At 46.7% G+C, this 24,736-nt stretch overlaps 1 protein-coding gene across 2 annotated transcripts in view; it reads right to left on the bottom strand.

Moving 5' to 3' along the window:
• adgrl3.1 (adhesion G protein-coupled receptor L3.1) overlaps window positions 1-24,736 on the bottom strand; it is a 139,618-nt gene that overhangs the window by 84,999 nt on the left and 29,883 nt on the right. For both annotated transcript variants that reach the window (XM_061831132.1, XM_061831133.1), the window contains 2 exons: window positions 20,071-20,284; window positions 3,475-3,584 (listed from right to left, as the gene is read on the bottom strand). In XM_061831132.1, the coding sequence (XP_061687116.1) occupies window positions 3,475-3,584; window positions 20,071-20,284 (324 nt within the window). The remainder of the gene's footprint in view (window positions 1-3,474; window positions 3,585-20,070; window positions 20,285-24,736) is intronic.

Raw genomic sequence — 24,736 nt, 5'->3', positions numbered from 1 at the left:
GTGCCTTAGGTGTGACAGAGGAATTTAAGGTGGAGGTGGGACTGCATCAGGGATCAGCTCTGAGCCCCTTCCTGTTTGCAGTGGTAATGGATAGGCTGACAGATGAGGTTAGACTGGAATCCCCTTGGACCATGATGTTCGCAGATGATATTGTCATATGCAGTGAAAGCAGGGAGCATGCAGAGGAACAATTGGAAAGATGGAGACATGCACTGGAAAGGAGAGGAATGAAGATTAGCCGAAGTAAATCAGAATATATGTGCGTGAATGAGAAAAGTGGAGGGGGAAGAGTGAGGCTACAGGGAGAAGAGATAGCGAGGGTGGACGACTTCAAATACTTGGGGTCAACAATACAGAGCAATGGAGAGTGTGGTCAGGAAGTGAAGAAACGGGTCCAAGCAGGTTGGAACAGCTGGCGGAAGGTGTCTGGTGTGTTATGTGACAGAAGAGTGTCTGCTAGGATGAAGGGCAAAGTTTACAAAACGGTGGTGAGGCCGGCCATGATGTACGGATTAGAGACGGTGGCACTGAAGAAACAACAGGAAGCTGAACTGGAGGTGGCAGAAATGAAGATGTTGAGGTTCTCGCTCGGAGTGACCAGGTTGGATAGGATTAGAAATGAGCTCATTCGAGGGACGGCCAAAGCTGGATGTTTTGGAGACAAGATTCGAGAGAGCAGACTTCGATGGTTTGGACATGTTCAGAGGCGAGAGAGTGAGTATATTGGTAGAAGGATGCTGAGGATGGTGCTCCCAGGCAAAAGAGCGAGAGGAAGACCAAAGAGAAGGTTTATGGATGTGGTGAGGGAAGACATGAGGACAGTTGGGGTTCGAGAGGAAGATGCAGGAGATAGGCTAAGATGGCAAAAGATGACACGCTGTGGCGACCCCTAACGGGACAAGCCGAAAGGAAAAGAAGAAGTACTCACTGCCCCAAAAAAAAAAAAAAAAAGTGAGTAGTAGTATTTGATCATAACTATTTGATTTCCATCAAAAGCAGTCAGGATTATTGTTATTATTATTATTTTTTTTTAAATTAAAAAAAAAAAAAATCACAGCAAGCATTTTGACCAGTGATTCCCAAACAGTGTGCCGGGGTACATTAGTGTGCCGTGAGCGCTCTTCAAGAGTGCCGTGGCAAGTTATCCGATTTTATGTAATTGCTAAAAAAAAAAAAAAATATTTCCAAGAAATAATGTATATCTTTATTCATCTATTTATGCCAGTGAGGCACAATGACAGACAGACTTCTGTTAGATGCCAGGAAGTACATACAGTCGTTAATCGATCCATTTTTGGTGACATTAACCCTGTGCGGTGGGATTTTTCAACTGTAAAATATCTGCCTTGGCTCTAGAAAGGTTGGAAATCGCTGATTTAGACCAACACAAACGAATTCAGCATGTTTTGTAACACACGTGACGATTGAAGGTGCAAATTGGGCAGCTTCAAAGAAAAAGTGCTCAGTCTCGGCTCGCTCAGCACATCCATCTATCCGTTTTCCGAGCCACTTATCCTCACAAGGGTCGTGAGCGTGCCGGAGGCTATCTCGGCTAACTTCGGGCGAAAGGTCCACTACACCCTGAACTGCTCGCCAGTCACGTGTGTAAATACCGTTAAATGATGTCTGTCAGTTGTCGTACTAGAGCGGCTCCAAATACCGGACTCAACTGTTTGGTTTTGACATTCTTGGCAAAATAAAGACGATCCTTAGTCGGATTCTGAGAGCGGGAGTTCAGAACGTTTGTCTCGTACTAATTTTTTCACGTGAAATCCAAATGTCTTCAGTGGAACACAAAAACAAAGGAACTGACCTTGGCGTGCCAAAACCTTTGGAGCGGACCGTATGTTTGTCTTCAACAATGGCTGCCAATCGGAGCTAAACTGTATTCCAGATTGATTGCGAAGACAAAAGGGCTCAAAATGGCATATTCATGAAAAATACACTTGGGACTCACTAGAATAGCTCAGAAAAGGGCATTTCCAATCTAAATTATTTTGCAAAATCTTATTATTTTATAAAACCTTGAATGAGACATTTAAATTCGGCTCAGAAAAAAAAAAAAAAAATTTTCTAGCGTACGCTCTGTGAATTCAAATTAACGTTGAATTTGTTCATTATCTAATCGTTTTTGTTCCTACAAAGAAGGTTCACCTCTTATCCAAATCTTGCAAAAATCAAATCCATCTGGGCTTCGTAAGCTGCTTTAAAACAACAACCCCCCCCCCCCAAAAAAAAAAAAAAACAAAACGAAAAACAACTCTTTGTGCTCGAAAGCAAAGCACGGCTGGAATCCATTCCCGATCGGCGCATAAAACTAAAACAGAAGTTGCGGTTCAAGCCGTGCCGTCGGACAAACCCTCAAAGCTTAAACGTGACAGCAGACATCAAGGACAAATAGATGTCTTCAAACCTCTCAAGGCTTGACTTTGAACTCCCAAACATTTGCTGAGCCCAAAGCTGGAAGCCACATTGGCGAAAAAAGGATGTTGAAAGAACGAGAGAGAGAGAGAGAGAGAGAAAAAAAAAGAAGAAAAAAAAAAATATATAACAAACGTTTCACACATGGCCCGGGAAGGTTTGGCCGCAGCGGATACAACCTCCCAGACTGTTATCACTTGGTCAAAGGTCACGAGGCCATCTGTCATCATCGGCCTTCTCAGACTTCCCCCCTCGGACTTTTCCCATCGTCAGTCAGCACATTTTCACGTATTAATGACTTACTTGTCTGATGCTGCACATTTCGCGAACATTTATGCTCATCCATGTTCAAAGCAAGAGGTGGCAAAAAAAACAAAAAGTAAATCTTTTCTTTTTATGGGAATTTAATGTGGGGTCGACCTGCATCGCATCTTGACATAATGTTGTTCCACCCCTGTTGCGCTTCATACTATAAATGGGCGTAATAACAGATTAACGATGGTTAAGAATTTGGTCAATGTCGTGGAATCGATTGTTGATGCTTGCCGAGACCCGAGTGAGTGCGGTACTTGGCTGCGACCAGCAGAACCGCAGTTGGGTCATTCGGTTTCAAGATGTCACCTTTGGCCTTCGAACCTCCAAATCCAATTCTGCGAAACACTCCTTGAGATCGTTTTTGAGGTCATATTCTTAAAAAAAAAAAAAGGAACGAGTCCCCTTTTAATGTGAAGCAGTTGGGCTGGACCACACGTTAGACTTCCTTTAGATTTTCATTTTTTCACATTTGTTCTATTTCTTATGGCGAGCATATTTTAAATTCACATAATGTCCTAGATATTCTCCGTCTGGTCAAATTCATATGAAAATGATGATTTGAACATTTTTTTAATCAATCCACACAAATGCTAAAAACGTCTGGATACGATGCGCCACGCGGCACCTCGTTAGGCACTTGACAACGGACCTCCTTTTAAACACGTCTGCCTAATATCGCTGCGAGTAAAACCGGAAGTGTCCATTCGCATTTTACGTCAAGAACAGAAACCTGCTTACTGTAAGGAACGCACTCATACTGGACCTCCAGGTACTTGTATGTTCCGGGACACGGATCCGGGAAAACATCTGGGCCGGCCACCACGGCGCACTGGGTTCGGTTGTTGCATCTGCGCAGACGAGAAGTCGACATACGTGTGAACAAACACCAAATATATTATACATGCTTTCACTTTGTCAGATTGCGTGGAACGCCTACGGAAGCGTATTGCTGCCACACCCCAAAAAAAAAAAAAAAAAAAGGTCACTATGACGTTATAACGTGATATGTTTCACGTTATAATGTGAAATGAACCAAGTTATAACATGTCATTTATCACATGATAACATGAAACACATCACGGTATAACCCAAGTTCTACGTTATAACCAGAAAGGTTGGCGTCAACTTGTTGCCACCCTGTGGTCACTCACATCCTCCCAAGGTGGCATACAGGAAGACACAGCGAGAAGTGGACTCTCGTTGAGTGTTGGGCAAAACATGGATTTGGTGAGCTCCGGAGTCGGGGTGTACCCGAAGATTGGCTCTTACGCATGGAGCAAGAACATGTAGTAATGTAGTAGAACATGTAGTAGGTTGAGCACTCATCATCACGTTATAACAGAGAGCATATCACGTTATAACAGGAAAGTTTCACACTATAACGTGAAAGATTGGTTCTTACGCAGGGAGCAAGAAAGAACATGTAGTAATGTAGTAGAACCGGAAGTAATTGCCTTTGGGGGCGGGGTGAAGAGGTGTTACATTTATTTATTATTACCAATTGGGTTATAACGCAGAACATACCATGTAATAACGTGAAAGTTTCACACTATAAAATGAAACGAATTACGTTATAACGTGAAACTTTTCATGCTATAACATGATTCACATTATAACGCGTAATTAACCACACTGTAACGTGAAACGTATCATGTTATAACATAAAACAGCCACATTAGAAAGTGAAACACATCACATTATAACGTGACAGCGACTTTTTTTTTTTTTTGGGGGGGGGTGTGGCAGCAATCAGTAATACGCTTCTGTAAACGCCAACTTTTATGGCTTTGAGAGTATTTCGACGATTATCTCTGGTCTGACACCAGAAAAGTAAGTATCGCAATCGCGTTAACGCGTGTTCCCGAAGGCGGCGCACGCGTCGTGTGTTCGCGCGTCCGCAGCGTGCCGTGTTCCGCATGCTTGTATTTGTGTCACTGTTGGAACAACATTTTGAAAGGGCAAATATGACCTTTTAAATGCAAATGTTTGCATTAAAATGTTTGCCAAAGCTATTCGTCACGAGCGGCGATGATTTGTAGCCTGCTTGGGTTTTTGTCACAAAGGCAATGGAAACTCCCGGTCTTAAAAAAAATAATTAGTCAAACTACTTGAAAGAAAAATGTGCACAACTTGGGACACGTGAGGAAAAACACCTTTTGTTTTTTAAAGGCAGATGAGGAGTTATTTCTTTCCTCTGGTGAATATTTTCTTTCAATTAGTACAACTGTTCCCTTCCTCAGTCTTTCCCTCTGTGCACCTGTCAAACAGGCGACATTTACATTAAAAACATTCCGATTTCTCCCATTGAGATATTTTTAATGAGCATGTCAAACCCGCCTCAAGTCTCCTCTGCTACGGCGCCACTATGTCATTTGCATATCATGAAATATGCATGAAAACTAATTTAATTTTGATATTCACGTAGAGCGCGCCGAACCAGCATCCGGCTGCGAGAAGTCCTGCAGGATCTGTTTTTTGTGCGTTGCTGACCGCCGCATCTCAGCACTCCAACAGGTGGAAAAGTCCATTTGTTGGCGTGTCTGTCATATTCTAATAACAACAGCCCGCGGCGCTCACGCCGCTCACCCTCCCGTCTTTTGTCTCGCATCTCTGCTTTTTAATTTCTTGCCCCGGTGCCTTCATCATCGGTCACCTGTCACCGGCGCGACTTGCAGACGGCGCGCGTGTGAATGCGGATGTGTAGGCCGCCGTCGCGCCGTTTCTCGCCCAGAACGAGCCGCTCATTGGACTCGAATGATTGGCCCACGTGAGTGGGGGGGTGTCTCGCTTAATGACTTGCTAGCTGAACAAATGCTTCTCCAGTTAAGATGGCGGCGATTGCGGCTATTTGTACCAAACGGAACGTGCCGACGTATTGCGGTTTCTATCCGGCCGTGCAATCGCAGTCCGAAATGTCTGAAAGCACCAAGTACACACGGCAGTCATCTGAGAAAAAACAAACGATTGGACGGCTCATTCGCCACCAAAACTGAACTCGCCATCCGCCATCTTGATACTCCCAAAACAACTATGCCCACGTGTGCAGCGAGCCAGTTTCAGGGCAGTGAGAAAACATTCCACAGGTAAGTTAGAAAGATTTACTTGTTTGGAAAGGGTTTTTTTTATTTTCTGATGAGCTTCATTCACTTGAACAAAGTTTTGTTTCCGGTTGTTGTTGTTCACTGTTCGCTCTCTGCTTGACTTTTATACGCCGACCATTTTTCGCAGAAAAGCGATGTCAATATTTTCCCAAACTTCATCAGTGGATAAGCAAGAAAACACATTTTCAGTGAATTTTTTGATGAATTTCATAATACATTTTCAAATGCGAGGAAACAAGTTGAAATTTTATGTTTGAAATAGGACGAACGACGCATGTATTTTCCCATTGCGAGTCCTTATTTAAAAAAATCTGACATAAAACGTAATGTTTTTATGACAAAAAAAAAAATGCTTGTTTTGTTGCTATGTTATGATGATGGTGCTTCACAGCGTATTTTGGGAAAAGTTAGCATGTCACGAAAATCGGGCCCAAGGTAATGCAAGCTTTCTTGGTAGTCACGGTTTTCTATGTCTTTCATTTGCACTTAGCCGTTTTTGGCTTACCAAGTCGAATTAAAAATCCTTCATGTTACCAGAACTGAAAAAAAAAATGTCAAGCTCACGGGACCAGTTTTAATTCGACATGCCAAACTTTGAGAAAAACATTGCCATAATCCAACCTGTAAAAAGCGTCCTCCAAACGTTTTGGGAGTACCAAAATGGCGGCCGACTGGCTTCAACCAATCGACAAACCGCTCGATGCATATGCGCTATCCAGTCTCTTAAGATTAGTGACAAAGTGGAGATGGCCTCTGTAAAGCCTGCCACGTATATCGAAGAGAAAATTGTCGGAAAAATGTCATGCAATCGTTTGGCCCGCGTTCAGTTGTCCAACATCATGCTAGCGACATTTGAAAAGAAAATGCACGTATGTTTTTCCCTCCGTGCGCAATCACAACTGAGCCCCGTTCAAGGGGCAACGTTGCGGAAGGAAGAGAAGATGCAAATATGTGGGAAGACAGCAAAAAAAAAAAAAAAATAAAACCGCGCACGTGAGCTGGCTTCCTTGTTCGCGCTCGGTGACAGCTGCGGTCCTCGAACTTTCCCGGCTGAGTCACCAAAACGCTGAAGGTTTGTGACTGCTATTTTAATTAGAAGGTCTCGAGCAAAAGATTTGACATAATCTTTCCTGCTTGCTCCATCACTTTCTCGTCTATCACTCCTTCCTCCTCTATTTTTGTCTGCGCCATCTTCCTTCATCTCTTTCATCTCCACATGCTGTCTAAGCCAAGATCATAAAGCAATTTCTATCGCTGCCATCGCCTTTATCCTTCCTGCCAGAGAACGATTCTCCTCCCTCCCCTCCTCTTTGTCTCTCATTCCATCTGTCTGTTTATCAGTCTTAAAGGCAGTTTGCTCGACTTCCCATTCGCCGGCTCCTTCCTGCCCCCCCCCAGTGCGTCCTCCTTCAATATCTTTGGCGTTCCGAACCTCCCCCCGGAGCGTCGCATCATCTACGTCCCCCTCCATCTTACGTCGAGCTCGAGCTGACGTCACGCTCGGGTCTGAGCCAGTCGTCTGAGTCATATCCAAATAAGACTCCCTTATGTCCGCCGTGTGCAACCGACTCTTTATCTCCTGATGTGTTCATCCAGCAAAAATTCACGAGTCTCATTTTGCCCGTGACAAATTTTGCGCCTTTCTTCAACATTCTTTCACCAGTGGAAACGGCTCCATCCGTTTCTCCTGTGCTTTGCCTAGTGTTGGCAGAAAAGCCCCCCCCCCCCTTTTTTTTTTTTTTTTTAATTAGCATGACCACATCAAAACAAGGCAGTGGCCTGGATACAGCCTTGCCTGCTGGCTTTCTTCCCTGCGACACACACAAACAAAAGAGCAACAAAGCTGAGCCGCGGCAGGCAGGCGAAGACGGAGCCGCGCTTCTGCCGCGCCGCCGTCGTTATCGTCTGTGATGTTTTTTCCACTTTGTTTGGCAGGCGTCCCGTCACTGCGTCCCTGCCTCGCTTCCTCACGTGAACGAAACTGACTAATGATTTGATGAGGCTGACGGAGCTGCTGATGGAGCTGCGCATGTGTGCCGGTTTGCCCGCGTTTCACGCGTGTGTGTGTGCGCGGAGCAGATTCAAAACGTAATAAATATTTGTGAGTGTGTGCGTGTGTGTGTTGGTGTCAGCTTGCAAGTGCGCGTGCTGGAGTGCAGATGTGTTGAAGAACTGTATAATTACAGCGTAAGTGAGCGCTGGGAGCTAATCCTCGTGACTTGAAAGAGGTGTCTGAGAGTGAGTGACGCACAAAGTCTCTGGAATCAACATTTAAATAGAACACGGTATGGACACGCTGAACGCAGAATGTGGAGGCGAGCAATTATGTGCTATCTTTTGCTTCTTTTCCGCTGCAACGCATCGGCTCGACTCTGGGAAAGCCGCCCCACGTCGGACGCATCGGTTGGGACGAGACGTGCTAACAGACAACAGAGGTCGGCTGGCTGCCGGCCGGGATTAGGAGCGCATTTTAGTCGCGAGGAGGCTGAGGGCAGGAAAAAAAAAAAGAAAGAAGTGGGTCGCTGCAGCATTCCGGAGACTACGGAGTACATAAAATACTGCATATTTTAAGCCTATCGAAAGCCAAAATTGATATTTTTAGAGACATTGTCACGATCCACAGGCGGACCCAAACGCAGGACTCCAACACGAGGACACGGTGTTCAGTGGGTTTTATTATAAACAAAAGTTGTGCACGACAACACAGTCCAAGAATCCAAAACACAAGAAACAATGTCCGATAACTACGAGTCAACTAGTGTAACCAAAAGAGTGACTGGGCTATAATGGCGCAGTGGCGGAGTAACCCTGGATGCAGAAAAGCATATTCGACGAACTGGCAAAAATGTGACTGATGTGACACATCCGTGACCGGCGACAGGTGTCAGGGATGAAACCGCTCGGAGCGGCGGCCAGGCCACCCCCCTCGTGGCCGTAACTCCAGCCTTGCCTCTTTGAAACGGCAGAATTGTGACTCGCAATCCAGACGATCCCGTCAAATCGCCTTCCAAAACATCTCTTTTGAAACAACTGCACCTTTAACCTTTAGACGCGGCACGTGAGAGGGAAACGAGCACCATTCGACGATCTTTGCAGACGAGGCGCTCCATCGTCGCCTTGTACATCGAGCGGGGCGGCGCCGAAGTGATGTATCGCGTTGAGAGATTGTTAGGGGGAGACTCGTGAAACACGTCGACAGCCATTACTTGCTTCCCTGAAATTACCCAGCGCTTTATGTCCCAATGTTTTATACACTTTGTATCCGTGCTGTTTATGTGGTTACTGCCGTTTATACGCTCCCATTAAAGCTGCATTACGTAGCGACTGTACCTCCAAATAACGTTTAGAATGAGGAAGAATAGCGTTTGACTTTCCCAACCAGGTGGAAGCGATCCCGAGCATCCCGCGGCCGCCGACGCCAAAATCCGACCGCCTTGTGTTGGTGAGTCACGCAGCCCGGCGTGCATGAAAAATGCAGCCGGGCAAGAAAGGGTTAAAATGACTTCTTTAAAACAGCGGAAGGACAAAACGCGCCGCACGTCAGCGGAAGTCATGAGAAGACGCCGTTGTTCAGTATTCGCGAAAGAGTTTTTAAGAGAGCAAATACCGCACAGCTTTTGAGGAATTGCAGAGCGCGACCTACATTTTTCCCTTCAAGCCGCCGTCTTTCAATTAGGTTGCGTGCACACGTCTACTACATGCACGACCAGAAAGTACTCTTTGCGGTATTTCTATTATTATTATTACAGTATGCGGGGGCTTTTGAGCTAAATTTCTAGAAGTAATAGAGAAAAACTAAAGTTTTGAAGAATCTATATCGTGCACCGTGAAAAAAAAAAAAAAAAAACATTTGAAGAAATCTAAACCTCCTTCCCTTCTCGTGCGCCGTTCTCGACAGCTGCGTTACATATTTTACTTTTTATACCATCTGCCGCATTACCCCACCGCTTTCTACCCGATTTTCCTCAGCCGCGAGAACGTAACCTTACAAAGGTAGACACGCGCAGTTGCGACTAGTCGGTAAACGCACGATTGACATCATTCTTTTGCGAAGCCTTCAAGCGACTCCCAAGGTTAAAATCAAACATCGACGGCGACGCCTCCCGAAAACAGATGAAGTCGCAATCCTCACGCTGGGAGACGCTCGAGCAGTTACGAAAAAGTGCAGTCGGTGAAAAATAACAAACGGGAGGGGGAATGTGATTATCCTCGGCCCCTTTGGGACTCCGGCAAAGTCATTTGACAGCAGACGGGATATTTACTGTACGATGCCGCCGGATCAAAAAATGCAGTCGGGCTGACCGTCCCCCCCCCGGCTCGCTCACAACCCGTCGAGTGCCTACCTCCGAGGCTATTACCCCTTGTTTCTGCTTTATTACCTCCCTGATGTGGTGTTGTGTTGTTTGGAAATGGACAAATGGAGTGCTGCATGTCGAACAGGAGCACACGCACACAAAAAAAAACTGCGGAGAAAGCGCTGCAGGTTTGGCGATTGGCAGCGGTAAGAAAAGGAAACCGCGTGTGTGTGTGTGCGTGTGCATCACGTCGCTGTAACAGGGGCTACAGCGACGTGTCACGTCCTGCGCCAGCACCACCAAGCTGTACTTATGAAGAAATGACAGATCTCTCACATTCAGAAACAGCAACACTCTCCTGTGCGGTCCCAGAATGCATTTCTGTCAGCTTCGGAACAGTCTGTCAGACGAGCCACAGGTAAAATAATGTTGCTTTTTTTTTCCCCCCCGGCGGGAAACAGCTTTGAAATGTGTTCCATTATTAATGTTTGGCTGAAGGATGGCAACCCTCCCTCCTTCCCCCCTTTCGTCGGAGCGTGCGCTTTTCGGACGCACGACACGCGACACGTCCGAAATCCATCTGAAGCGTGGCGCAAATGTGGCCGGATATTTCCGCTTTGTGCACGATGCACCGTTCCATTCGACGCTGCGAAGAAACGTGTAGACAAAGTTATTACGCTGTCAGCGTCTTAATTGAATTTGCGGAGATGTGAAATGACGCACTCTAATTAGCGTAATTTGTCAGCAATCTCTAACAGATTGTTTTTCCAATGGCGTAACTAATACGGGGTTGCAAAATGCTTAACAGGTGGGCACGCGTCCAAGTCGAGCTCAGCCGTCCTCCTCCTGGGCTCCTCCGCTGGTAACCACGGCAACCGCCTCCCGGTCTGATCCCAGGACATCCGTAGTTTTCCTTCTCATTCCAGCAGCTCCACCGACGTCGCTGTGCTTCTTTCTCCCCACATCAGTGCGTCTCTCCGCAAAAAAAAAAACCCTCTTTTTCCTCCACTCTTTAATCCGAGACCACCTGCCTGCACAGACTCTAAATCCCCCTCAAAGCTCAAATACAGCTAACATGTCAGACGGCGAGGCTGCTCTCTGCAAGGCAAGTAGAACACCGGCGCGAGTCGGTTGCGGCGTCTTGTGGGATTTTTGTCAACCTGATGCGCGAATGTGCATTTGCGAGCTCACGTCCAGACCCGATTCTTGCGTCTTGGGTCTCCGGCTCAGCCCGAATGTGTCGCACTGTCGATACGCGCGCCATCCGCTGTAATGCCCCCGACGATAAATCTGCCCGCATCAAAGTATATTTAGAGGTTGTCGGGTACGCCGCACTAATTCTTGCTAATTCTTCTTGCCGTCAGGCCGCCAGTTTGACCCCGCAGACGGAAAATAAAATTCTCTTTTGTTGTTGCAAGTGAACAATCTGGAGGTCCTGCTGTACAGGTCCCTGTTTGAAACCGCATCGAAAATGCCACAAGAAGCCCATTTGCTAAATTCAATCATGATTGGGAAAATTACTGAATATTTCCCATCATAATAAGACTATGACTATTCAGTATTTCAGAAACCGAAGAACCAAAAAAAAGTAAAGCTTTGCCAGCAGCGTGGTACTTGCATCATACTTAAACCATCCTTCCATTTGGCTTTTTATATTCGTTACTGTAAACTGACTGTAGTTTCCGCACTATAAGGCGCACCTTCAATCAATGGCCCATTTTCAAACTATTTTCATATATAAGGCGCACCGCATTATAAGGCGCATAGAATAGATGCGTTAGTAGAGGGTGGGGTTACGATATGCATCCATTAGATGGCGCTGCGCTAAAGGCTCAATATCGATCCTCGTATAAGGCGCACCGGATTATAAGGCGCGCCGTCTGCTTTTGAGAAAATTAAAGGCTTTTAGGTGAGCCTGACAGTGCAGCAAACATGAACGGCACGGCGGATCAGCTGGTAAAGCTTTGGCCTCACAGTTCTGAGGACCCGGGTTCGATCCCGGCCCCGCCTGTGTGGAGTTTGCATGTTCTCCCCGTGGCTGCGTGGGTTTTTCTCCGGGTACTCCGGTTTCCTCCCAGATCCCAAAAACATGCAACATTAATTGGACACTCTGAATTGCCCCGAGGAGTGATTGTGAGTGGGGCCGTTTGTCTCGATGTGCCCTGCGACCAGTTCAGGGCCGCCTCCTGCCCGTTGAGAGCTGGGATAGGCTCCAGCACTCCCTGTTACCCTCGTGAGAATAAGCAACAAAGAAAATGGATGGATGGATGGATGGATGGATGGACGGATAGATGTAAAACATGGGAAGAATCGTAATACTAACAAAAATAGCAGTCGTAATGACTGTATAGTGTAACTTGATGGAAAGGCTCCTGACTGCCCGAAAAGGCCGAAACACATCATTAGATATATCGCAGCATAGAGAAATCCAATAGAGACACCGTGACACACGGAGATGTTTGTTTGTCCGCGATCATGTCGGCATCGGATAATAGCGAACGCGCTCTAACGACCGTATTGAGCAATTGGTGGCAGTTAACCCCCCAGGATGCTGCAGGTCATTTGGTAGCAATAAATACGGTACACCACCAGTGGATGTGTGGGACTGCATCTGTTTGGATGTAGGACATTTCCAAACAAGATCTGATTTGGCGGCGCGCGAAAGTCTAGTCAGTCTAGACAATCGAAAGCAGGGGAGGCACAGAGTCGGAAATACTGGATATACGGTCGATAAATAATAGTAATAACAAGAGTTAGCAAGACACATGCGTCCTTACATCCTTGCCAGAGTTTCAACTGCAGCATCGTTAATCACGCGTGTAGTGTTTTAGACTTTCTCCCGGAGTCAAATGGAGAAGACAGATGACGCGCAGGCACATCCAAAAGAAGAAGAAAAAAAAAAAAAAAAAAAAAAATGGCAGACGGGAAGGCCGCAAAGTCGGCCGCTCGCGTACCGGACGCAGCGCGCGGCGTTAGCGATCGCGTTCATCCGCGCCAGACGCAAGGAGACCAAATGGCGCGCGTGTCCGTCCGCACGGGAAGTCTTTCTGCAAGCGCACCCACCGATTGGGAACGCTCGCGTGGGTCGGTTTGAAAGCGCCCCGGACCACTTAATATTGGGCTTTGGCGAGGGGTCGTGCGGGACTTTGGCCCGGCACATTTGGTGACGATAAGGTCCGGGCTAAATACAGGCGGCGTGCAACACCCGTAATAAGCGCCTGCACTTCAACCTCAAACTTATGTCGCCCCAGAAAGAAAGAGAGAGAGAGAGAGAGAGAGAGAGCGCAGTCAAAGGCTATAAAAATTCAGACAAAATGTGACAGTGGGAGTAAAACATAACGTTTTATTTTCAGGGACAAAATGACTACGTTTTGTTTCCACTTTAACTTCCAATTTAAAACTCAACTTCCATTGGCTACGAATCAAAATGATGCGCGTACATCAGTGCGAGTCTACGACAACTTCTTGTTTTCGCAAGTGAGCATTTCATCATTCTGGCTTTTGTTTTTAACACGGGCGATAATGCCGTTTTAGGCAAACAACATCGGTCGCTTCCCCTTTTTTGTGATAAACATTAGCATGATTCAAATAATAATAGAATCATGTGAAAATGTGGACGTCGGCCTTCCTGTCACAAAATGACAAAAGCGCACTTTCTGCGTTTGGAGTAACGAGGGAAGTTGTCCTTTGGAGAAGGTTGAATTATTTCCCTCTGCACAAAATTGAAAACATTCAGAAATATTTAAAAAAAAAAAAGAACGAGACATCTTGTCGTGTGTGCAATATGAATCTGCACCTGTTCATGAATGTAGAAATGCGACGCAGCCTGTTCTGGATTTCATAAAAAACGTAATGACTGCACAACGGGAAAATGAAAATGTTACATTTCCTCATCCATTCATTTCATGAAAGTCATGTCTCGAGTATCGGCGAGGGACAAGTGGCGTCCTCGGAAGCCGTCGCTTGAAGGCGGAAGCGCCACTTGCCTACGGTGCGGCAAAAGTCAACTCCCCACGGAGATTCTTTCGCGCGCACCCGACCAAACCAGCGTCATGACTTCCTCCAAAGACGAATCCCGAGTCCCGCATTGTGGGAAATAAGACGAGCGCAGCGGAGGGAATTGAACAACAACAACAACAAAATCCTCGGCAGCCATTTTGAACGGGGCCGCCGCTATCGCGCTCGAAAAGAGATTAGGCGGAACTTTCACGGCCGCTGCTTTGTTTCAACCTTCAACCCGGCATTTCCCGACGGGGGAGATAATCTGGGAAATGCCGCGATATCGCCTCGTCTCCGGGTTGCCCGAGAAGCCTTGCGAGACCCTCCGGAGATATGATATCAAGACCAATTATGCGCTCGTGGCGCCGGCCCCACGCAAACGCTCTTCGGCCTTGGCGAGCTGGAGGAGGAAACAAAAGCCAGGATGCCATAGCGAGGAAACACCGGGCGAGCGGAACACGCTCGGATTTTACCGTACGCGCGAGTTCAATCGCGTCCCAACAGTGAGAAGCAACATTCCGACCGTCTCGTCGTCGGCGTCGGCCTGTTTGTAGTCGACGATATAAGATAACGACGATCGGTCGCTCGTTGCTTGGAAGCGGCTTACAAGGTGGACCGTGGAAAATGTTCACCTTGTCAGCGCTGGGCATCATCCACTACAAAAATGGATTTGCAAAAACAACAAAACAAAAGTACATTTCGGCTTATGGGGCTTTAATTTAAACCGTGCAATTCAAATAATATCAAGAGGTTTTTTGATTTTATTCAGGAAACGGGCGGGGTACACCCTGAACTGGTCGCCAGCCAATCGCAGGGCACATGGAGACGGACGACCAATCGCACTCGCAATCACACCAAGGGACAATTTATAGTGTCCAATTAATATTACACGTTTTGGGGATGTGGGAGGAAACCGGAGTGCCCGGAGAAAATGCGCGCAGGCACGGGGAGAACGTGCCAACTCCACACGGGCGGGGCCGGGATCGAACCCGGGTCCTCAGAACTGTGAGGCCAATGCTTTACTAGCTGAGCCGTCGTGCAAATTATTTTATACATATTAGCGTGTTTTGTCTCTGGCTGTCGAAAAGTTCTATTGCGTACATTTCGTTTCTGTTGTATTTTGTGATACTAGAAGAAATATGGGAGACTCTAAAAATACAATACAAAGGATGTAAACAGAATCCAATGCCAGTAATTTATTCAATTTCTGTGTGACACTTTATAACACTCGTCAGACATTATTAAATATAAAATATACTCTGTATGTATATTGGAATGATGTACTTTTAAAAGCACGTTTTTTTTTGTCGTCAGTCCATATGGAAAAGCGTAATTTTAAAAGAAATATAGCACACAAAAAGTTTTTTTTTTTTTTTTTTTAGACGTTTGATCAAAATAGCGATGACTCGGCAGCGCTAACATCTGGAGCATATTTGGGATAAAGTTTCTTTTTTTTTTCCTCGCTTGGGGATATTTGCGCGTCGTTATCGACGTGGGTGGAAGCGGAACCATTGACGCAAACTTTATTTTGTAGATTAAAATGTCCGACTTGTGTTTTTTTGGGTGGAGTGTAACAGTGAATGATTCTGTCACTGTTTGTACCTATCTAAGTTTTATTATGGTTTGCTGTGCTTTTATTTTGGATTTATGCGATGAAATAGAACATCTTTTTTTGTTTCATTTTGTATTGCATCTGACTGCTTGCCCTATTGTTTAGTCTCCCTGTAATGCACACGCGCAGGGCTTTGGGTATGTGTACGTATGTGCTCAAGTGTTGGTGGTCTGCGTCACCCGGAACAGAAGATCCCTCAAGATGAAGTTCGGCCTCCGGCTTTGCTAATTGGAGCTCAACGTCCGGCGCCCGCGACGCGAGAGGAACGCGTCTCGGCTTTACGCTGTAAATCACGGACGGTGAGAAAAGCGTCCCCGCGAGCCGCCGGCGGCCGGGGGAAGGCGGTCGCCATCCCGACGCGACGTCACGCGACCGAGATGGAGACGACGGGGGAGGCGAGAGTGAAAGTAGCGGCTGGGGAAAATAATGGGAGGATGGTACGTGATGGGAGGAAATGAAGTTACTCATGGTGCCATAATGAATTAGTTCTGTCTGGACATCCTCATTTCACACGGCATTGCTTTTTGTTCCGCTATAATGTTCCACTTACTTCTCGTCAAGCCTCTTGAGCCAGATTTGCACTCCGAGGCTTAATGCCCAATTATGATTTAGTGTCATTATTTGATTTTTTTTTTACTCCCCATCTACCTTCAAGTGACACATATCTATTATCACTCGCATTTCCTGACCACTGTGCTGTCACAGTAACAAAACTGACGTAAAAACATTGACGTAAACAAGTGCGTACCTTTGCCCGTTGATAATTTCACGATTACCGGCGCGTCTCTCATTGGTTGATTGCCCCCCCAATTCAAAAATACATTTCACTTGCTACTGTTTGGATAGAAGTCCGCATCTAACATTCTAATGTCATCACTCAGAACATTTCGATGGACATTTCTGACTGGTGAGCTTAAGCTCTGCCCCCTTAGCTACGGTTGCCAAGTCCCACAAGCTTCCAAAATGGCGGCCTCACAGAAAAAGTTTGAAGTCGATTCTCTATCTCGTATACCAGATAATATTGCGGTATGTTTTTTGCCAAATCCGTCAGACAAAGAGGTCTCAACTATTTCACGTGAGGATCTGTACACGGCATTAAGATTTTGGACAGAGCGGGACGCAATGTCGGTGAACCGTTGGCGATCGATGCAAAAAAAGTTTGACGCCTCGCAAACTTCAGATTGAAATCCAACAGGATCAAATTGTGGAATCGTACTGCGCATGTAAAGCAGGGTGAGTACTTGGAAAGCTCACGAGTAATATCATTGTAGTCGTTAGAAGGGAGTTAGGTTCGATTTTCCACATGGAACCTAGTGCTCTGTCTTAAAAGTCTGACGTGATACAAATAGGCAAATAGACATTTCTCTTGCGTGACAAGACGCATTTTTACGTACCACTAACCCAAGTCTTCGGCATAAAATGTTAAACACTTCATTCAGCAGGTCAATGATACGCTAACAAAGTGAAAGTTGTTCTCCTGCAATGAGTAAAGAGCTGATAATAATGAAATCAAACTCATATAATTTACTTCTCCCTCACTGACCTTCCAACATACAACCTTGTGTTTGTGATATTGTCCACATTTAGTTGTACGCGCGCTCTTCCGCGAGCCTTAATCCATCGTAGACACTTCGTCGACTGTGTTTTAGGCTTTGGAAAATGAATCAAGCTAGCAGGATATCTTTCATCAGAATTGCACCTTCCCCGAGCGCATCCGAGGACAATTTCCTTCGTAGCGTGAACTTTTCCAAGCGCACGCTACTGACAACCGGCATTGCTTGTGGGACAAGATGGCGGCAGGGGCGTGTCAAGACAATGCGGCTATTTCCGATTGGCTATTATTGCACGAGTGATTGACAGGTCGGAAAGGTCCATTCACACTGCGGTAACGCTGGCAGGTACGCTGCACTGTAATGTTCAGATGGAGTCTTTATCCACACTTCGTCAAGCTCACATTGCTCCACCAGTCCGCAGGGAACCATTGATTCGTTTTCTTGGAAAACGTGTACATCAGGTATTTGCAGTAGAATGACGCGCAAAGCCAAATAATAATCCCAATCAGTAAAAACTGGAAACTCTCTCTCTATTTTTATCACTTGAAGAGAAAAAGCACGGACGGCTCAAGCCTAATTATTGCAGCAACAACAAAAAAGGGAGCCTTGGTATTTACTGACTGTTCAATTGAAGTTGAAGTTAATGTGCAACGTTCATGTGAGAATTCCAATGAAGGAGAAGAAAAACTCCAACGATGACAACATTAACGTCATCAACACGCCAAACGTTGACCTTCGATCTCTTCCACCGGCAACACAGCACTAAAAAAAAAACATCCTCGGCAACTCTGCGACTTTCCCTCAACTGCAACAAGACGAGTGCAATTACACGGCCCACTGCCAGTTCCTGGAGCACGTGTGGCCAAAATACTTTTTATTTATTCATCTTCTGACGCATGCAAGGTGTGAATTGATTTCAGAGAAACAAAAACACTCGCTTGAGGTCAGGCAAAGATGAGAAATTGTCGGTCGGTCATCGCCGTCGATGTCGAAAGCGGCGCCGGCAAGGAAAAGGGTGCGGCAAGTGCAAAAGTTAGCAGATCCGCTTGTAAAAAGGTGCTAATTCCTTTTCAAAAGTGACAAACGGGGCACAAATTACTTGAGCTTCACTATCAGATTTGTCCTTTTTTTGTTTTTTTCCTGCAATTTTAGCAGGTGTGACAGGAGAGTTGCCGTGTTGTGACATTTTTATGTTGTGAGGTTTTTTTTTTTTTTTTTTGCTGTCAACTTTGGAACAGTTAGTTAGCATGTGGGAAGTGCAGAATTTGACACTGATACTTTAAGAGGATGAATACAAAATGCACATTTGACAACGCGCTCACTTCTTCCGCTCCTATCGGATGCGAACGAGACACCCGCGTCTTTTATTTTATTATTTAGTGTTCCTATTTTGTCACAAACCTTTAAGTCAACCTTGTCCCGCAATCATTTACCAGCGTTACAGTTGAAAAGTCCAATTTTTTTCAATAGCCATGTAAAATAAAACATACAGAAATAGCTACATGTTGTTCGTATTAATAATTTGGATCTCACACAGTCGAAATTGTAAGATGCTGTACGACGCAAGCATAAAGGAATCGCAAATAAAATCCCCAAAATGATGGAAGAGCTTTATTTGTAGTTATCTTGAATTTGATGGTACATCTCCCGTCATAAAATTGTCCAGGTCTACGTTTTCGCCCCCTTCTACTGGTTTGTTGTAAGTTTTGGAACAAATTAACAGATCAATACGAGTGGAGCCTCGGGATGAAAATCAGGTGATCCATCCATGCATCCATCCATGCGTCCATTTTCGCGGGCGTGCTGGAGCCTCGCCCAGCTATCTTCGGGGTGGACCCTCAACGCCAATCGCGGGGTGCATAGAAACAAACAACCATCCACACCTCCAGGCATGTTTTGAGGGGTGGAAGGAAAGCGGAGATAAACCCACACGGGCACGGGGACGACGTGTGAAATCTACATCGGCGGGGCCGGGATTTGAACCCCGGTCCTCAGAACTGTGAGGCAGACGCTGTAACCAATGGTCACATTGCGGCCTGTTGGAAACAGTGTGCTTTATTTATTTATCCTACGACGGCACGCAGGGGCTCAGCTGGAAAGCGTCGGCCTCACAGTTCTGAGGTTCCGGGTTCGATTCCCTACCCACCTGTGTGGAGTTTCCTCCGGGCACTCCGGTTGCCTCCCACATCCCAAAAAACATGCAACATTAAATGGACACTCTAAATTGCCCCTAGGTGTGATTGTGAGTGCGACTGTCGTATGTCTCCATGAGCCCTACGATTGGCCTCTTGCCCGTTGACAGCCGGGATAGGCACCGGCACTCCACGCCACCCGTGTGAGGATAAGCGGCAAAGAAAATGGATGAATGGATGGAAATGTATTTTACTTTCACAATCTTGTTTTATATTCTCATTCCTATCGGGTTACCTTCAGCCAGTGTCGCAGTTCGTTCGTAAATGATAAAACCAAACACGTTGGGCGTAGTGATGACTTGAATTTGTTTATAAGGTTGGCGTAACACTTCTGTTGAGGTTGGTTCATTAAGTGCAGCGACAGACATGGATTTAGTTTGAGTGGTTGGCAGACATGTAAAATCTACGGAACCGAAGCATGCAAATGTGCGCGCTTGACCGTCGCCGTCTCCATCTGGACGCCGTGCGGACGGGTCGGCTTTGCTCGACTGAGGACAAGCGTGAACGAATGCCGTGAAGTTGTTTGCAAACAAAATACGGCGACAGCGTCCGCGCGGGCTTAATCTGCCGCAGAACACTGACCTGAGCGACATGATCTTGTAGGCGTCGGGCAAATAGCAGCGAGTGTTCTCCATCTGCGCCGGGTCCGAGTCGCAGATCTTGTCGTCGGTGCGGCCGTAGTTGGCGCTCTCGATCATGATGACGTCCGTGCCCGGGCAGCGGAGCTCGATGGGGTAGGACTCGCACGACAGCTCCCGGCGCACCACCGCCATGGGGATGGGCGCTCGGCTGGAGGCTGCGACACGCAAACAAGGACATGGACGGTCACGTTCCGCCACACTTTTCTCACGGAGGCCGTTTGAGCAAGAGCAATCATAACGAGAAGAAAAACGAGTCGACGTCCGTTTAATTGACTGGCAATTACACGGATTTACAGAAGATTACTGAAAGTTGCTGATGCCTAATTATGCTCCCCGGCTTCAAATTCGACGCAACCGTCGACTTTCTCAGCGCTTAAATAGGAAACGTGTCACCGATCCCGGCGAGACTAAAAAAAAAAAAAAAATATGAGTGATCTGCCCCAGATCTTCCTTGGCTGCTGGTTTTCGCTCCCTTGATTTTGAAATGAGGCGATCTGATGATGACCCCCCCCCCCCCCCACCAGCCGAAACAACTGCCAGACTGTCAAAAAAAAAAAAAAAAAAAAAAATGATGAGCCAAGCGGTGGTCTGCTGCTGACGTGGTCTGTCTGGATTTTGGTTGACCTGGATTTAATGTCGTTTTTGCCAGGGGGGGTTAAGCATCGTCTGACCCTCCACTCAAGAGAATTTGCTGGGCTCGGTAATTGAGCGGACATATGCTCGGCATAATCAAACTTTAAGTCAAAGAAGTGGGCAGCGTGTTTTTCTCTCTGCGGTGTCTGTGATATTGGATGAGATCTAAGCTGATAATGGAACATTATTTCACCGTCGCCGTGTTAGAATCCTGCGTCATCGCGATGCCTTAAACGACGGGCGGTCAATGCGTCGCCATCGCGAGGCAGTCTCGGCCGATCGCGGGATCGCGTGCCAAAAAAAAACCAAAAAGACGTCAGCCAATATTCCCTCTAAACTGCGCGCGTGCGCAATTGTGCACCGCTGATGGAGTCTCTTCGCAAATATCCCGCGGTCCTCGCAAAAAAAAAAGAAAAAAAAAAAAAAATAATCCGATGCAAATGGAAAGTATATTCAGTTTTCGGCATTTTGCAATCTGATTCAATGAGTGACGGATGACTGGTTGTTACATCCAATAGTTCAATTCACATACGTACTGTAAAAAAATGAAAAGAAGAAGCCACTGGTTTCTTTTAGGCAGCACACGGAACTCTCTCTAACAAAGACGGCTCCTAGTTTACCTTACACCCCCCACCGCTCTTAAAGACGTACGCTCGTAATTACAAACGTTACAGTACTTACGCAGACCATCAATGTGTTTAATAATGACAGCGTCAACCACCGCCGTTTTAGTTAGCAACACAGTCTGGGCAACGTAGAGCAGAGACGAGCTAGACATGCTGCTTATGTTTACTTTCCATATTAATGGAGATAGTTAAAAAAAAGAAATGTTTTAAGATCCAATGACTGTCGCATTATGTGAATAAATGAAGAAAAAGTGGTTAAACTGGACGAGGTTTTCTCTTTTCCGGGTGGGAAAGGTCTGGTCTCAAGCCAAAGTAGAAAGTGCAGGATGAGATGGTGTGTCATTTTTAAAATTCCACCTTGGCACAGCCTGATCCAGGATGAAAGCACAGACGATACAGTGCACAAAAAAGCTAATTCTGTATTTTAAATATAGGTGGAAACATAAGATTAACCTTAAAAACAGTTTAGGAGCATCACACCCCCCAAGTCGCCGGTAGCTCGCGAGAGGCTGACTGCTTGAAAAGTAGATCTTGGGGTAAAAAAAATGTCTGGGCACCTCTGCCTTAAACCACAGTCCTGCACCCGTTTATCAATCCCGATGCTGCTGATGTGCCCCTGAATGTTCCTTTGCTTGTCGTGGAAAACGTTGAATGTTGTTCAAAATCCATTGAGTGCAAAGATCCCCGCGAGCACCTGCTATCATCCCTTGATCGATGAGGTTGTTGTCGAGCTGCTCTCTTTTATCCACGTTACCAATGAGCCTGGACCAGCTGTGGCAAGCATTTGAAATATGGATCCCTGCGTGGTGATAAATACACTAATCGACCAGAAAGTTTGCCTTGAAAAGAGGAAAAATGGCCGCTTTCAAAGCATGTTAGCAAACTTCACAATGCGAACGGCGGCAAGGATCAATTTCGGCTGGGGGCCGGATGGACTTTTTCCTCGGGATTTTTGAGACGCGTGGACCAACCGGCACGTGAGACCTTGACGTCAACCGTGAGCCGACCCTTTCGATTTGATTTCATCCGGCAGCGGATTTGAATACACGAGAACGATCCATATGTTCAGGTATCCACACGGTCTTTGCTATTTTTAGCGGGGCGCAGCCCGCTTTTGTTGCCTAACGTCTCTTTTGTCGTAGCGTTGAACGCGTCCTGAAACGCCGGCCGCCGTGCAGAACACGCAACGGCAACTTTCTCGCTTTGCCTCTTCTTCCGGTAACCATAGCAACCGTGTCATCCCGGCTCCGCCATTGGTCGGACGAGCATCGGGGTTACGCAGATGCGGCGGAGAATCTGAATGAGCTGAATGACATGCTGCCCGGGCTCCAGTTAATGCTGCCCTTCACCACACACACACACACACACACCGAGATACACAAATGATGACATGTAGAGACATAAATTCATGGCCCGCGTTGCGCCAATATCAGCGCAGCTCTGGAGGGCACTGCATTGATAATGGTATAAGATGGCTTGGAGATAAGACTGATATATAAATGACATTTACTGAAAAGGTCCTCCGTAATGAACACGCTCACACACACCGGCATAAAGGCCCAGAGGCGATCGTTCAACCTTCAGCGCAACTTCTGAAGAGACGGCTGTCTTTTGTGTTTGTGCGGCGAGAGCGGCGCAGTGGGCCAGTGGGTCATTCGTGCGTTAACGTGCGTTTTTCCTTGAATGAATTTCTCATGTCTTGGCGAGCGCGAATGCCACTTTTGAAGCGAGGATCCATCGAAGCGCGCCGGGATCAATACGTCGACCCCGCATTGTGGTGCCGCCGTCTGGACTTGCCGCGCCTTGGGTGTGGAACGCCGTCGCCTCTCCGCGACGCAAACACAATACGGTACAAACATTTGAATCCCAATAAGAGCGCCATACGACTATTGGACACGGTTCTGTCCCGTCTCGTGTATTTTGTTGCTTTTTCTTAGCAGCCACTGCTGTAAAACTACTCGGTGTTTAACGCGCCTCTCAAAGAGTCGCTTTTACCGCGTGTCGGTGTCAGTCGCCCAGGCCGCCCCCACGCGGGACATTTGCAGCCGGCTAATATTTAGCCGCCCGTCTGAGCACACACGCGAGCGCATGTTAACGCGTCCGCGCCGGTGCGAGCGCGGCGACGCGGACTTGGCAGCCGGGGACAATCTTATTTGGACGCTGTCGTCGCCCCGGGGGACGCAAACAAAAGGATATCGATTCCCACATTTGGGCCAAGAACAAGAGAGCGGCAGATGAGGTGAAGAGATGGAAAGGAGAAGGCGAAGGTGAAGAAGAGGAGGAGACGGAGACGGCCTCGGAAGGCCGCGCCGCTCCCTCGGCTGAACCGGCAAACTTTCTCGCCTTTGAACGACGGAAGCAAGCGCCGCACAAGATATTTGAAGGGATGAAGCGGGTGTTAGTGTGCGACAGATTGCGCCGATGTCGTCCTGAGTGAAAACCCCACGTTAGACGTGGGGGGGGGGGGGGCGGCTGCCGGCGCTTCGACCCGCTCTGTCAACGTGTTATAAGGAATACAGAGCAGTTGCAGGGGCACCACCGACAAAAACAATCTCGGCAAATTATCCACCCATTCATCTATTTTCTTTGCCGCTTATCCTCACGAGGGTCGCTGGGAGTGCCGGAGCCTATCCCAGCTGTCAACGGGCAGGAGGCGGGTGGGGCACACCCTGAACTGGTCGCCAGCCAATCGCAGGGCACGTTGAGACAAACAGCCACACTCACAATCACACCTACGGGCAATTGAGAGTGTCTAATTAATGTTGCATGTTTTTGGGACGTGGGAGGAAACCGGAGTGCCCGGAGAAAACCCACGCAGGCACGGGCAGAACATGCCAACTCCACACAGGCGGGGCCGGGATCGAACACGGGTCCTCGGAACTGTGAGGCCAATGCTTTGCTTTGCCGCCAAAAGCAAATTATATCATAAATTTTGTTTTCTGTACATTTTGTTTCTGTCGTCTTTTGTGATACTACAAAGTTGGTGTGAAGGTGTGAAGAGAAGAAATATGGGAGAATCTAAAAAAATACAATACAAATGACATAAACAGAATCCAATGCCAGTAATTTATTCAATTTCTGCGTGACGCTTTATAACACTCGTCAGACATTATTAAATATAAATTGGGTGTATGAAAGCGGTGCAGCGCAAATGGCTTTCACATTAAAACTTTATGATTACAGTTTATAATGATTTTTTTTGTGTTTTATATTTGTCGTGATTTATTGAGAGTTAAAACGATTAAAATGTTACCTGTACAGAACGTTGTAACATTTATCGCATCAAACGTCAGATCGCTGATCAAGAATCAAATCCGATTTCTGTGCCGCTATTGGACCTCTCACAGA

Source organism: Syngnathoides biaculeatus, chromosome 9 (assembly GCF_019802595.1).
Source record: "Syngnathoides biaculeatus isolate LvHL_M chromosome 9, ASM1980259v1, whole genome shotgun sequence".
Classification (NCBI taxonomy): Eukaryota; Metazoa; Chordata; class Actinopteri; order Syngnathiformes; family Syngnathidae; genus Syngnathoides; species Syngnathoides biaculeatus.
The sequence above is the reverse complement of the archived record's forward strand: the minus strand, read 5'-3'. Positions and strand labels throughout refer to the sequence as shown.